A 15875-nucleotide genomic window follows, 5' to 3' on the forward strand; every position below is an offset into this window, starting at 1 on the left:
TGAATATTAGACCAAACATAATGCCTCTAGTGTGTTCCAGATTGGACCTAGTCACCTAGTTATTGACCCAAGTGAAAAATATCGATACCCAACTGGCTCAATAAAGTCATGTGACAATATGTACAATTGTTAACATTCCGAATAAACACGGATATAGCCGAACTATGACGGTTTAATCAACTTCCTAGATCGTAGTTATTCGGTCGTCTTCGGCATGCGTAAATTATTTAGACTGGTACCTTGCATTAACACCGATAAATTTATTGGTGTCGGGTCGATTCGGCCGACATATAATTTCGGCCTACTTTTATTCATTAATGTTTGTTTTAAATCGTGTGAATTACGCTTTGAACTTTCATTTTATATCAGTTAAATTTAAATTGTGTTAATTTCGTTATTGCGACGTATATTTGTTAGTAAAATCGTGTGAATTAAGCTTTGTACTTCCATTTTATATCACTTAAATTTAGAATAGTCAATTAATGTCGTGTTAAGGCACTTATATTTGTTATCAAATGCATAATTTAAACTATTATTCACAATATGCCCGTAAATTCTCACATTCTTATCTACTACCACAGCGTGTATATAAATCGTTTTCACAGAAAGTAAATTTCTAAAATAACGAACTCGTATGACCGGTGACCAGTCAATACAAAAAAAGAGAATAACTTTTTTTAATTTCCTGTTTAAACATTAGGCTTATTCGTTTTATATGACGTTTTGAAAGTTTTACACGCATCAGCACGGTTATTGGCAACAAATTTTAAGTAAAGTTGAATAAGAGTTGATATCATTAACAAATCTTCTTTTTTTCATAACTAAAATTTATCCGTATACACTTCCCCACTGACAATTGCAAGCATGTATCCCCTATAGACGCGGCCTCCATGCCGCGTCTAATAAGCCAAATCGTACTTATTTCAGTCATTAATTTTTAATAATTAGAGAAATAATTTAAGTGTAAAAGGAAAGTGTAGGTACTATTTTTCTTAAATGTTTGGGTTTTGCTGATTTTATTTCTGTGAAGGATAAACAGAAATACTATTCAGGACACCCAAGTATGGCTTCTATTTACTGCAAGCTGATAGTATATTACTACATGTTAAACTATCAATTATTTAAAAAGAAACTTAAAAGATAATGATCCTGTTAAATGATTTGAGTCATGATTTTGAATAGAAAGGTAGAATCGAAAAACAAGAAGTATAAACGGTTATGGATTTTAATGAAACGGCCACGGGAATCAAAACAACAGTGATTTGAGAGCGTCTACGGGAAAAATAGTTGACAGTGTGAAAGAAAATAACAGCATAGGGGATGTAACAACGCCTACAGCATTAAAACGGCAATAAAATGGGCTTGCAGAGCGATGTTGCAGGTATAAAAACAATAAGATCAGAGGTATTAACAACTTAGATAAAAAATAACCATGACGGCAAGGGTGTCAAAACAGCATTTAGAGGAGAGTCAATTGACGCAGGAGTGGCAACATGTTGACTAAATTATTACTTCCTTGACATTGTAATTATTCGTGAAACAAAACCAAAATTTACATACTTTTAAAATCCATCGACATTACCAAAGGCCATTTAACCTGTAAGCTAGTTGATTGAACGAACCCATGGCGGCACTAAATTGACATGATTTATATTGACGTTGTTTGGCGTAAAGATCACGCAAGATCTACTCATTTTATTTTAACGAATGGAATTTTCAGCCTTTTCTTAACTAAATTGTCTCATATTTAAAAATGTTCATTGTTTCATTTCATTTCCTAGTACTAAATAAAGAAATATTCCTCTCAATGTCATTTCGTAACAAATGCATCGCCTTAACTGATGGGTATCTGTTTCGAGCGCGCCGTTGAAATATTATAAAACATAAAAGCTATTTTCTGTTATACTCGCATTAAAATTATATGATTTACTATTATGTTTATTAGAAAAGAAATTCTGATTTTATATAATAAACATAAGCAGTAAAATCAAATCACTTTACACATTATCCATGTTTGCACCAAAATGAACTTGTATGGTAGGGACGCTGTTTATTACGGAATTATTAAACCATAATTAAACACAACGTTAAATTAATTTTATTGACGAGTGTGGCAACGAGTTTCATGAAAATAGACCGACATTCATTCTTTTTCTTTGGGGCCTTGGCGCACGACCAAAGTTTAGTAATTACATTACTAGTCAAAGTTCCATTATATTTTAGAAATGTTAACTTATTTGTTTGTATGTATATACAAATGACTTCTCTTAACCTTTTTACATGTTTACCCCTCAACACAATATATTTATCGCAATTACAATATCTAAACTAAGCGCGCACAACGTTGAAAGTTACACATCACGTATGTTCATGGACTGTTAATGATTTGCATTTCTTAACTAAGATGCGTTGGGATTAAATAGTTTTCCCAGTTTTGCATCAGAAAACACTTATTTTATTATTATTTACTACGATGTCGAAATTGCAGAACATATATTGTTACAGCTTAAAAAAGTATGTTTGTTTTAGTGGTGCGCAAACCCACGCCGTTAGAGAAAAGATAAAATACCTCAAGATAATCGTCAGCTTTACCATTAGACAAACGGAAATTTCTTGCAAAATGAGATATTTTTACATCTTAACGAAACATTGATAACACCACGTGATAATGTCAGTCAACCAATTACGCGACAACAACTATGTTTACGCTTATTGGAAAATTGTAGTTTTCAAAAACGACATTTGTGCAAAATCGCTGATGGTTTCCAGCTTTGACTATAATCTTAGTCTTAACACTTCTTATGATTTGACACACGTATTGGTTATACACAAGAAAGGCATTTTACACAAACATGAGCGATGAGTAATCTACGATTTGTATCTAAACAACATTGACATATTTCTATTTGAAAATACTTGTATCACATTTTTTTTAGAAACAGAAGCTTAATTCCGCATGTGTAATTTCATTTGAAATTATCAATATATCTTACTTTCTAGTCTTTTCCGGAAGTAGATCAAGGACTGTTTGCTAAGCGCTATTGGGTGTTAATGATCCAGTTTGAAATTCCGTTGGTATTCCCCATACATTTCTTTGTACTAAAGCATCGTGTGAACTTTGTAAATTTATCAACATTAAATGAGACTCTATTATAGTTTATACTCACGTTTTTTCTCTTATAATTTGATATTTGATATAAATATAATTTGATACTAAGTGACACAGAGCTTTAAACTTCCTGATATGATTAAATTGTACATTTTTAACATATGTCTCCTTAATGATCACTCTTTTAATTTACGGAAAAGGAATTTCACACAGATCTGAGAAGCAAAGTCGTAGTGTTATTTTGGAGGTCATACCGTTGACAAACACAAATGTGCAAGCCAACAAAAATACATCCTCTTATAAAATTGTTTGACTTAAAAACCAATCAAACGTGCAACTCGATCACTAGATCGGTAAGCTAACAGTGAGTTAAATTAAACTCAACAACATGCCGTATGCGGGCTAAGGCTTATCTTCGCGTATTCTCCTTATTCACGGATGTGTTGAGAAAAACACATTACTGAACGGTACCTAGCTCTAGTGGGCATAACGTTAGCAATGATGTTTTTTGTTGTTGTTTTTTCATCGCTGGTCACTTATTCTAAGCATATACATTTACAGAAATGATTGTTCCTTGAAAAAAACTGCACATTCCCGACAAGTTTCGATCATTTATTGTCTTGCTTAATTATACTATTGCTTCATGGATTTGCTGCCCTTTTCGTCCACTCTATATTTAGTTACTCTAGTTACTTTTTGATATTACCATGCGGGATTCAAACATGTGAAGTACTGCCCGCTTGCACAATGAGTAACAGTTAACTTATCGTTAGCTCACCGATCAAATCGATCGGGTTGCACGTTAAATATTTGTTATGTGATTAAACTATAATCAATTAGGCTCTTAAACCCCAACATACTGAATCAAGAAGGCAGCTGTGACATTTTCCTCGAAAATATGGACACGAATCTTTTGCACGACACGTACTCATACTATGTTGGTGATTTCTGCCAAAGCATTTGAATCCGACCATGAATGAGAGTTATCGGACACAATATATTATTAGATGTTTGTTGTGACCTTGACCTCCGATGTAAGAACACCAGTTCTAAGTGCGACAAGTTATCATACAAAAATGGTCACTACCGCCAGATTACTTTGAAAACCGCCCATGAATGAGAAAGCCATGGAAGGGATAAAATCGGGATGGTAGGGCGGACGGACAAATGGACGGACGGACGTGACGATCCACTTGACCTGGAATATTTGGTAACGAGTCTTGTGCGAGATACATCTTCATATTAGGTAGCATACATCTGGTAAATAATTTGGAAATTCGAACATGAAAGCAACATATAATGTACGAGCAGTTATCAAATAAACTAAGTTAAGAAGGTTTCTGTTAGTTTGTACATAAAGGAAGTTAAAAACGGTAAAAAGAAAAGCTAAAATGCTTTTTGTCTTCAAAAAATCGTATCATTAACTTTTATTTTGGTAAATTCATACATTTTACTCTTTTACCGGATATGAATCCGAGATCATATTTCGTGTACTTGTTCTGCCTGATTTTTTAAATATTCCAAATCACCTGATTAAAAAAATGGCTGACTGTTCATTTTACAAAATATATCAATGGCAGATTTAAAAAATTCAAATGCAAACGATTTATATTACGATACCTTTAAGCCTCCTTCTTGCCAATAAAACAACACCGACAATCACAAGTATTAAAACTGCAGAAATTCCCCCAGCAAGTCCACCTATCATCGCTGCTGGAGACGGTGTCGAGTCTGTGAATAACGTAAAATGATTTTCTATTGCACATCGCCTAAATTTTAGGACAATTATTTCATAAAGTGTTTTACTGTTTGATATCGTAATTGTTAAAAAAATACCAAAATGTAAAAAAAATCGAGTCGGAGACCAAGCTCGAAACAGTGTCGCCAAATTTGCAGTCCAGTGTTGTATCCACTGTTCTACGAAGACTTATCCTAAACGGTTGGAATATTTAAGCTTTTTACCTCACTCGGTAATATCACTTTAAAAACAACTAGCCATCCACGCATTAGGAATGAATACCACTAGGTAGACATACCTAGTAACCTTTTTTAATGGAAAATACGAAAAAACTGCGAAAAGTAAATTAATTGTAAACTATGTGGTACTTCAGTTAGTAAGTTTCAATGCGTTGTACACATCGATACCAAGTTTATGTCAGTTTTCGAAAATTTTCTTTATTTTTCGCTATTTCATCAGGCGGAGTACAGACCCTTTAAACCATTTGGAATAACTGTCTCTGTATCAGTTGGATTTATGTATACAATTATTGTTGTTACATACCAGGTAGGATAAAGTTTCAATATATTTTCAAGAACTAAGCTACGATAATATGCACGAACACAAACGGATGACAACATTCCATGGTTTGAGTATTATTGATAACACAAAGTTTCTTGTTACTAATACATGTATATTACCCAGGGGAGCAGGAGTCGTAGCCTGTAAAGTGTAAGTGTGCTCACTTACACCAAGCTTATTGAACGCGTACATGCGAAGATAATATTTTGTTGTAGGTTCCAATTTATCAACGTTTTGGTTGTATTGTTGCTTTGTGTTCGGTACGACTTCAGCAAACAATGTAAAATTATGCCAACTAACATCGTCCTTGCTGGTTTGTATAGCAAATGTCTGTTTGAATCCACCATTAAAATTTCCAAACCAAGAAATGGCAATTGAATTCTGCATTACTTCTTCTATCGAAAAATCCAGTGGGGTTTCAGGTGGACCTTCAATGTTTCAATTCACAAATACATATTTGATACATAAACGAGTACAATATGTCTAAGATTTATAATGTTGCTATCGTTTTAACTGTATTATTGTAAGAAGCACTAATGCAAAACAATTATTATGTATCAATTGAGACAAACTAATTTAAATTTATCATGTGAATGATAATATTCAATGTATAGACTTGCAGTTAAATGTACTTTTTGTACTGTATTTCATGTAATAACGGCATTTGTCGTAAGCTTGTTCATGATAGAAATTTAAAAAATGCAAATAGTAATTGTTTCAATCAATTAAAAAACAAGTGCATTTCGAATCATAATTTGCAAACCTTCTGCTTTAACTTCGATGTCTAATAAAGTGGCTTTGAAATCATTTTCAATACTGACAGGGTAGAAAGTAAAATCATCTGCTTCCTCTATGGTTATTGTGATATTTAAAATGAATCCACTGTCATTACGAACATGACCCATAACAGGTAATTCCACTGAAGTTTCAAAAACATCAATCGCAATGCTCGTGTTCTCGCTGGTATTATTACCGGAGTCCTTTAATTTGGCGACCACACTTCCGTAATTGGAGTATATCTTTACTTGTAATGATAGTGTGTCTCCAAGTTTGCCAGATACAACGAAGACGCCATCATGCGATATTTGAGGAAAGAGTACAACAGGCGCATCTAAAATAACAAATAATTGAAGACGTGTTTTTTTATTTCGTTTTTTTCTCTGTCAAAAATGCGTTCAAATATATAAATGGAAAATAATATTTACAGTTAAGGGCTAATATTTTAAAATATGATGCGAAGAAAGCTAGTAACAAAAACATAGAAATAATAGAAGAAATGCAACTACGATTTTCAATTTTTATGGAATCCCGGTCGATATATAAACCAATCACATTTACTGAGTTTACCTTTTTATACTAATGAGCATCGACCTCACAAGGAAAAGTTGCATATGAAATATGTGATAAAGGAATATAGTGTATGCGTCTCTGCTTCCTTACACTATTGGGGAACAGACACAGCGAAACATATCAATATGACTTACACGGTTTGCGGACAAACAATAAACAATATCAAATCCGTTAATAGCATAACAATTAAAAGTGTAAGTGGCGGAAACTTTTTAACTGTTTTAAGTCAAACCCACCCTTACCAACCAATATTGGACACTTAAGAGAAATAGTTTATTTGTGTCTTGTTTGTTTCCTTAAGTAATTTCTTATAACCATTTCATTTGTGCCATACGTTCTTTATTATTTATGTGACGTATGTTTTGTTGAAGAGTGTCAAATATAAGTTTAAAAATAGATGTCGAATCCATGCTTCTTAATATTATGTTATTTATTCTATATATTATATTATGACATTTGTTTTGTTCAGGAGTTCCAATTACGAGTATTCTTGTCTGTATCGTATGTTATTATCCTTATGTCGTGTGGTGTCACCTCCTTTTTCGTCTGAATATTTTCCTAATGATTGAACTTATGTTAAGCGTATATGATTCTCTAGTAAGTTACTGGTATTTTTTTATTTAGTTGTCAGATATATCAGAAATGTATGGTTCATTTTAACTTGTGGTATTAATCTAGCAAACTTGAATTACACAACACCTAATAGTGGAATGATTTAGCATACCAATACATCAATTAAGTGTAAACCTAATAAAACTTTGCAATGCTTATTTGATCCCCTATGGCATTTACTTTACTCGAAATATTATTATATCTATATATTGTAAATGCACTAGGCAGGCAAAACACTTAATTGTTAAACATAGTGTTATAAACAGCCACAACAAACTAAAACACTATGTATGTACCTTTCACAAACAGGTACGCTGATGCTTCCATGACAGTCTCTGTAGTTGGATACTGCACTACCCCATTACTGACCGAGCATGTATATATTCCAGAATATTCGTACGAAAGATTTGTGAGGCGTAATGTTGAATATCCACTTTTAGGAATGACTCTGGCTAAATTAAAGCCTGGCCACTCCTGTTTCCAATTGGTGTATGTATATGAGTTCGGCACACCGTTTGCAATGCATTCTAAGACAGCGGAAGTGTCATCGGATGTTGTGTTTGTGGTCTGTACGTGAACATCAGGGGGGTCTGAAGTTTTAAGTTTTAAAAGAGACGATTATACAAAGGTTTAAACCATAAAAATGTTTAAATTGTTGGTGACCTGAAGTTAAAATTTTCCCATTAATTCACATCTGTATGGGGTAATACAATGATTTTCATCGAGAGCTGCAAAGGAAACAAAATGAAGGTATACGCGTATTCTATTAAACTCAATATTTAAATCAGCTATAATGAGCATTTATTGAACGTGTGATCAAGGAACCTGATATCAACGATTAATCTATCGCCTTACACTTACATTCGACTATCAATATCAAAGATGTCTCGGCCTTTTTCGTGTATTCTACCGCGGTGTTTTCTAAGATGCATACATAGCTTCCAGCATTGTCTCTGGTAGCTCTCTCAAGTGAAAGCGTGCCAGAGGATTGTATTGTAACATTTGCGGCGTTCATCCACTTCTGTCCACATACAGGCCAACAGTCGGAAGTGCATCCTATGCTTTGGATTGTTTCCCCTTCTGTCACAGTGAACGGGGAAGAAACGTTTAGAATAGCGCTCTCCGGACCATCTGCAGACATATTTACATATACTCATATCGTGTGATTCCAAATAATAAATCGTCGCTTAAGATGATAGATTCCATTTTAAGAAAATATTTACACAAAAGATGGTGTGCTTTTACATATGTTTAATGAAGCATTTCGATGAAAGAAAATGCAAAATCGTGCTTGCCAAGATCGTCATAGATTGCTTAGAAACTATGAAATCCCAAACGGTCCATGCTCAAATAGTATTGCATTAAGTAAGTATTAACAATCAAAACGTTAAATGTATAACAACTCTCATTAAGCAACAGTATCAATTAAAATCATTCAGTGTGCCAGTTTAAAAACAAATCGTATAAAATAGCAATAAGGTTAAATCGTGGGGGTTTATAAATCTGGTAAACATTCTAGTTTTCGTGTTCTGGTACGTCGATGTATACTACAACAAGAGCTGTCACAGAAACAGCTCGCTCCACTATTTCACAGCTTTAAACCAAAATATTTCAGCAGAATAAAGAAGGGTCATCATTTGCATCATTTGGATGTGCATAACATGCAAAAAAATAAACTGTCTTGGTTGAGTAGGTTGGATGGTTGGGAGCCATAAGCAAGCCACCAAATAGTTATTTCACCGAGATATTGACATACAAACGCTAACATGCAAGCCAATAACCAGGATTTCTTGCTAGAAACACATAACTAAAGATTTAATGCAATACATATTGTATTTGGTGAGATATTGACTTAAAAATGTTAACATGTAAAACCTAAACTAGAATGTATTAGAAAAAAAGGCCATTATTTGCATTGTGCAAAAACTACCTACAAGTAATCAAACTCGATAAATCAAGTTGGTTCGACGGTTGAGTACTGTCGTATAAAGCTTATTACATCATTAAATTGGAAAGCTATTAACCTATGTGTGCTTACATGCAAAACTTAAAAAAGAACTTCTAAGGCAAATACTTGGGGGCAATAATTTGCATTGTATGAAAAATAGAGTTATCTAATAAATTTAATCAAGTAGATTGAACGGTTGAGTACCTATGTATAAAGACACATTGCAGTACATTACTTAGTCGCTGAGATATTAGCCTACGTATGCTTACATACAAAACCTCTACCAGAAATTCTTAGTCGAATATTTTAGGGGCCATAATTGCATTATATGCAAAATAGAGTTATCTTACTTCATTAATTAGGTATGTTGATTAGTTGAAAACACATATCTTTAAGTTTCACTGCAAAATATGACTACTAAAACTTTCGATATTCTTCGAAATCCGTGTTAAAATCATTGAGGATGTAGACTGATGGTTCTCTCTAAACAAATGTATATTATTTTAATATGGAAAAAATCATGTACATTATTTACAAAAACTTATATATTGATCGCAATAGTTCAAGTAGCATAATTCATTCAAGTTCCTGAATGATAATACATATATATATATATATATATATATATATATATATATATATATATATATATATATATATATATATATATATATATGTGACATTTCTCATCGTCTAACACGAGTTATGACCCTTCAATTAGTAAAAATGGTCTGAAATATATTGTGTTGCATGTAGCTTAAAATGTTACATCTACACTCCTTATAGTTTACAAAAATGTTGGTCAGCATTGGAAATTCTGCACTTGCAATTCTTCGTACATTTGCCTTCTTTAACAAACGTTATAACGCTTGCAATTAAAACAATGGTCTTAAAACATGTCTCGCATATAGCACCAAATGATCTGAACCTACACACGTGAAAATTGATAGATATGTTTGTCAGCAAGTGTTGCTGTGCTCCTTCATTTTTTGTAACATTTCACTCGGTCAAACAAATCGTTACGGCCGCATATAACACCAATGACAGTGAAACTACAATCATGTCTCTTCATAGTTATGTTTGTCGACATGGACGTTTGTGCACCTGCCGTATTAACATGAGTAATGGCCCTTGAACAAGTAAAAACAGTTCCTTAAAGATGCACTCTTACTCCCAAATAAGGTTTACCGCGAATAATGTATTTGTTTTTTATATACCAAAACAGTATATAAAATGTCGAAAACAATGGTTTTTATTAAGGATATCGATGTCAATTTGAAAGAAAGATGCGGAAAAAAGGGAATTTCTACCTTATGAGACTATAGTAGATCACAGTAAATCTTTTAGCATTCACCAATCATTCAATATGTTTGCGTTTTCAGCTATTTAAACACGGTTACAATCCTGTTATAAGTAATTAATATTTTCCATTAATGCATTATATAGTAAGTAGTTTAGGTTTTATCACTCAATATTTCTGTTTGTTGTACATGTATTGATTTTGAATAAGAGTGTCACTTTAAAATGTTGAGTCGCATTTAGCCATTCCTCTGTTCAGGTGGTGTCTGAGAGAAGTTTTATTATATCTCTATTCACTTTAATATTATTATCGTCACATTTCAGTATCTAAAACTGTCAACTTACATCTAACCTGGACTGTAATGGTAACATTAACAGATTTCTCGCTCCATTCCGGGTTACTTGCTACACATATGTACAGCCCGGCGGACTCCTTGTGAAGGACGCCTAGACTGAGGTTTCCTTGGTAACTTGACGAAGACGGAAGCCACATCAGAGAACACGCCGGGAAGCAGTCAGATGAACAAACTACGCTGTCCATAGTGCTGCCGTCGTTCAGTGCATACAGGGTATTGGCCGGAAGCACGGCTGCAAGATCAGGTCCGTCTGCATTGTTTGAAAAATAGATATCCATGCATAAATATATACGATGGTTTGCCGGGAATTTCATGCATACGGTTTAACACAACCTTAAAGAGAATTATTGTTTACAAATATGGATAATATATCAAATCATTATTGTTGATAACAGACCCAAACCATTTTTAACAATTTACCATTGGTTGCCATAACATGATCTTGCCATATAGAGAGCATTTTGAATTTCATTATATTATTTTTGAACAGAATGTGGTTACCAGTGGTTAACTGACATCGCGCTGAACAAATCAGAGAGCAATATCAAAATAACAATTTTGTCACCGCCCAGTGCGTATTCCACCATATGAACGTAAATTTTCGCTATACATTATAGTAGGCGTAGGTTAATATATAGATATCAAAAACAGCAAATGGACAAATAGAAATATTGGTATTATTTGTAAGATGTTTAACATATGTCAAATACGTTTATAAGTTAGTTTAAATGTACGTTTATAAGTTAGTTTAAATGTACGATAAACATTTTTACATTCATTCCATTCAACGCAGGCTATTAACATGAATTTTATTGTTTACTCTTAGATACTGGGGAATGGACGAGAGACAGTCTAAAATTCCCGGACGTTGCTAAAGATATCGAAACTGGTTACTTTAAAACCAAAATAACACAACAGTAAAGTATAATCACCCTATTACACATAACCATGAACAACACAGAGCATTTTGCACAGAAATAATAACGCGACGTCACGGTTTACGTAGAATATTTGAACCGCATATTTTGTAGGTAGAATATGATAATAAGTATCTTCTGTTCTTCACAGTTTAAAAAAAAAATATTTTGCTCACTTTGTTATAACATCAAACAGTAAAAACAATGACTAGAAGGGGAGCAAATAGAACGCAACAGTTTTCCGCAAAGTGGTTATTGGGAGTGGCTCGTGATTTAGCATTGTATGATATTTAAATTTGTCAGATTAAGTAGTCCTTTCGATATTCTACCTTTGAATGGTTAACAATACAAAGTAAATAGGCAGCTAAGGACACACATCATCAAAGACGCATTACAATAAAAAGGTCTAATATAAACTACGTTCATTAAACGATTTACATCGTTTTGAAAACAAAATGTTCTAAAATAGCATGATGATCTTCATAACGAAACGAATGAAGGTATTTCGAAAGTGGTTGATACAATATCTGATAAACATATCAAAATACATAGCCCCGATCATGAATTTTAAACGGTCATTTAGAAACTTTTGATAATGATTGAACAGTCATTCATTTTGTATAGGAGGGCGTTACTAGCTTACATATAACTTGGACTACAAGTTGTTTGTCCATTGATTGTGCTCCGGTCCTTGACGCTGTGCACGAATAAACCCCAGCCTCCGATTTCTGCAAAGTAGTCAGATCCAATATAGCTGTGCTTGTAAACGGAGCACCGTCTTTGTTCCATGTAAACGTGCAACCCTTGCAATCGGACTGACATTCAACCGGCAGGAACAATGAACCCTCTCTTTGTCTTATAGTAGTTAAGGTTATGTTGAAAGTTATGCTTTCTGGTCCATCTGAAAACATATATGAATCTTATAAGCCTTATAACCAATTTGTTACCATTATATATCAGCAACCAAAATATCTCATTCCTAAATTAATGTCGTTAAATAATTTCGCATTGGTGCTTGAAATAGTTCAGCACAATTGTGTACACTCATTGTGAACAAAATGGCAAATACATTGTGCGTTTTATTAGCAGTCTATCTGGAGAAAATTATATTAAAAGTTAGTACAGTAGCTCTGATGTAATGCTTACACATTTTATTGATAACCTGTGTCTGCACAAAGTGCTGTTCTCGCACACAGCGTGCTCAGTTTGTTAATGCGTTTTCTTTGAACAAATCAAACACATTGCATTGTATATGTAACTCTCATGGTAATTTGCGATATTGTCTTTTATATCACTTCCTGTGATAATGATGATTCCAATTTACAATGATGTTTACCACAATACCTTTCTATTGAAATGTTGATTTACTGAAAATGTCAGCGTTCTTTTGAATCATCGTTTTTAAAACGTAGAACGGTTATATAAAGGCAGGCCAAGCCACAGACTAGATAACACCTAATGAAAGGCAACGTCTTTAATACATATAACGAAAGTTACAAGCGACAGTCAAGAAATTATTCACAGCAAAAAGTATTATATTTAAACATACTACGTTCAGGACTCAAATTAATGTCCCAGAATGTTTGTCATAAACATTTATTGTTTTATGCAAGGTTGGTTTCATATTGTTTCATTATACTTACTCCAGCATTCTGGATCGGCCCAGTTACAAGGTGATAACCTGTATTTGATGCAGCGGCATTTGTATCTTGCAAAAGTTTTCATCTAATTATAATTATAAAACTTTGTCAGAATACTTGTCTATATGTAGTATTGCAATTTGTGAATTTATGCCATCTCAGGTCAATAACTAGGTAACTATGTCGAATCATAGAAGGCGTTTATTCAGTTTTGTATTGTTAGCCGTTCAATGAAACCCATGATAATTGTCTCGTACAAAATAAACATTGCGTGGGACAAAAGCAATGGTGTAAAAGTGGTCAAATGAAATTTAAGATGTTCTCAGGACTTGAACGGACAGAGAAGGAAGAAAAAATCATGGTTATGTCGCAGGTCTGTAGATATGGAGGAGGAACACACGAATAACGCAGGAGTAATTTGAGTGTAGCATGCGAATTTTCGCATTAATAAGTAAATATCGCGAATGTCGTGCCATTATCGTGCGATAGTACAAGAATCCCACCAATCCTTTTGCAACCACGTCAGGTAAATTGTCGTACGAATTTTGTAAATATCGTATATTTGTGTAACGATAATATTGACAAAACACCAGTAAGACAAAAGGTCGATGAATATTTCGTGGAATAAAATAAGAAAGTTCGAATTTCAAGCCACGACTGATCTATCGCCGCAAGACACCTATTTTTTTCCTACGACTATTGCACGATATCAAGTCATTATTTTTCCCAAATTATTAATAATATTATCAACATTATGTACAGTTAAACGGGACTGTACTCCTGACCGTGATTACATTCCTTTCAAATGTTGGTCAGTAAACGGGATCGCTGTGTTTAGATTTTTCTTATTCATTCAGAAACTTGAACTAGAAGCATGTTCAGGTGAAAATTCAGGCTGTTTAAGAAAGGATGGAGTGTAATGCTCATGAAGGCTGCATAATTTTGTTAAAATATTCCGCTTTTTAATTTTTCTTGACATATTTTTCGAACTCAATTTTTTTGATACAAATAAATGTGTTTGACGCTCAGATATAAAGGCATTTCGATATATTCAGACATTGTTAAAATGCATTAATCGATAATATTTTAGGTTAAATGTCACTAAATCTTGTACAGTTCATATGACACCAAATCAGGAGTTAATTGTGTGCGTGCGTGCGTGTGTGCGTGCGTGTGTGTGTGTTGTGCTTACTTGAGTAATGCAATGAACTATTGTTCAATCGATATTAAGCAACAAGTCACGTAATAAGTGCTACCGATACATATGCATCAATGTATTGATTTTTCGTTTAACGCAAAGACTTAACCGTTTCTAAAACAATTATTATCTTCCCTGGTTTCCTTAGATCTTCCATTGGTAACCGATGAATATTAGTTTCGATCGATAGCTATATAGCTGATTTCTTTTTCATAAACCCATGTGTGAAGTTGTTTTTACCCTCAACATTCATGTTTATGATATAAGTTCAAACGCATATTTTATTCAGTCTAATTTAGGAGCAAAATTACAAAAATAGTTTATTAAAAGTGCATCACATCAGTGATGTTAGATCAACTTTCAACAACCCTTCTGTAGTATCGATTTATAGATAAAAACATTTAAGTTGTCGCAACAAAGGTCTTTAAGTGACGAAATGCATTTCATCGAAATGTTTACATCATAAATTTTCTATCTCTTACAATTTGCTTAACTAGTAAACTGATATAAATGAATTTAATATATAAAGTATACAAAACATAAATGAATTTTAAACTCTTATTGCAAACAAAAAAACATCGGTTTATTTGGAAAATATGCCTATGTTATGCAAAGTAGTAATCCAAACTTACAAAGGTTATAGGTTTGAAATTAAGGTTTATCTAAATGTTATCATTTTAATTATTATGTCTTAGATTTATAGGTCGCATCCTTACTTAGTTATAATTTGAGAAATAATAACCAATGACTCCGCAAACAATTAACTAACATAAATCACATTTATTGTATTTATTGTACACATAGACTTTAAGAAGAGTATATAAGTGTTTGGCAAATAAAATACTTAGTTTCTTTTAGTATTTTTATTGAAATTGATTTGTATAGCCCTAGGAATCTTTTAGATATAAATGATTTCAGTTTCTTATTTTAAGATGAAGAAAACAATTGATTATATAAAAATACGTATAATTTAGTTAACCATTTCTACATGTCATTTTCACATATTTCATATATATATATATATATTGCATAATTTGCTTCAGTTTTAAATTTAAGCATTTTTTTCTGAAAAAGAATGATATAAAAACCTATGATAAGATTTGCTTTGCCTATATCATGATATACACCTGTCACATGCAATATGTAT

General features: G+C 33.0%; 1 protein-coding gene across 7 annotated transcripts in view; it reads right to left on the minus strand.

The window, feature by feature from the left end:
- The window catches only part of LOC128236302 (carcinoembryonic antigen-related cell adhesion molecule 5-like), a 53261-nt gene that overhangs the window by 29337 nt on the left and 8049 nt on the right, over positions 1–15875 (minus strand). For 5 of the 7 annotated variants that reach the window (XM_052951193.1, XM_052951191.1, XM_052951192.1 and 2 more), the window contains 7 exons: positions 12534–12791; positions 10963–11223; positions 8232–8501; positions 7667–7960; positions 6172–6519; positions 5528–5836; positions 4730–4840 (listed from right to left, as the gene is read on the minus strand). In XM_052951193.1, the coding sequence (XP_052807153.1) occupies positions 4730–4840; positions 5528–5836; positions 6172–6519; positions 7667–7960; positions 8232–8501; positions 10963–11223; positions 12534–12791 (1851 nt within the window). Of the gene's footprint in view, positions 1–2993; positions 3100–4729; positions 4841–5527; positions 5837–6171; positions 6520–7666; positions 7961–8231; positions 8502–10962; positions 11224–12533; positions 12792–15875 lie in introns of all 7 variants that reach the window. The other 2 variants (XM_052951198.1, XM_052951195.1) reach the window with 2 other exon arrangements.

This window comes from Mya arenaria, chromosome 5, assembly GCF_026914265.1.
Source record: "Mya arenaria isolate MELC-2E11 chromosome 5, ASM2691426v1".
Lineage (NCBI taxonomy): Eukaryota > Metazoa > Mollusca > Bivalvia > Myida > Myidae > Mya > Mya arenaria.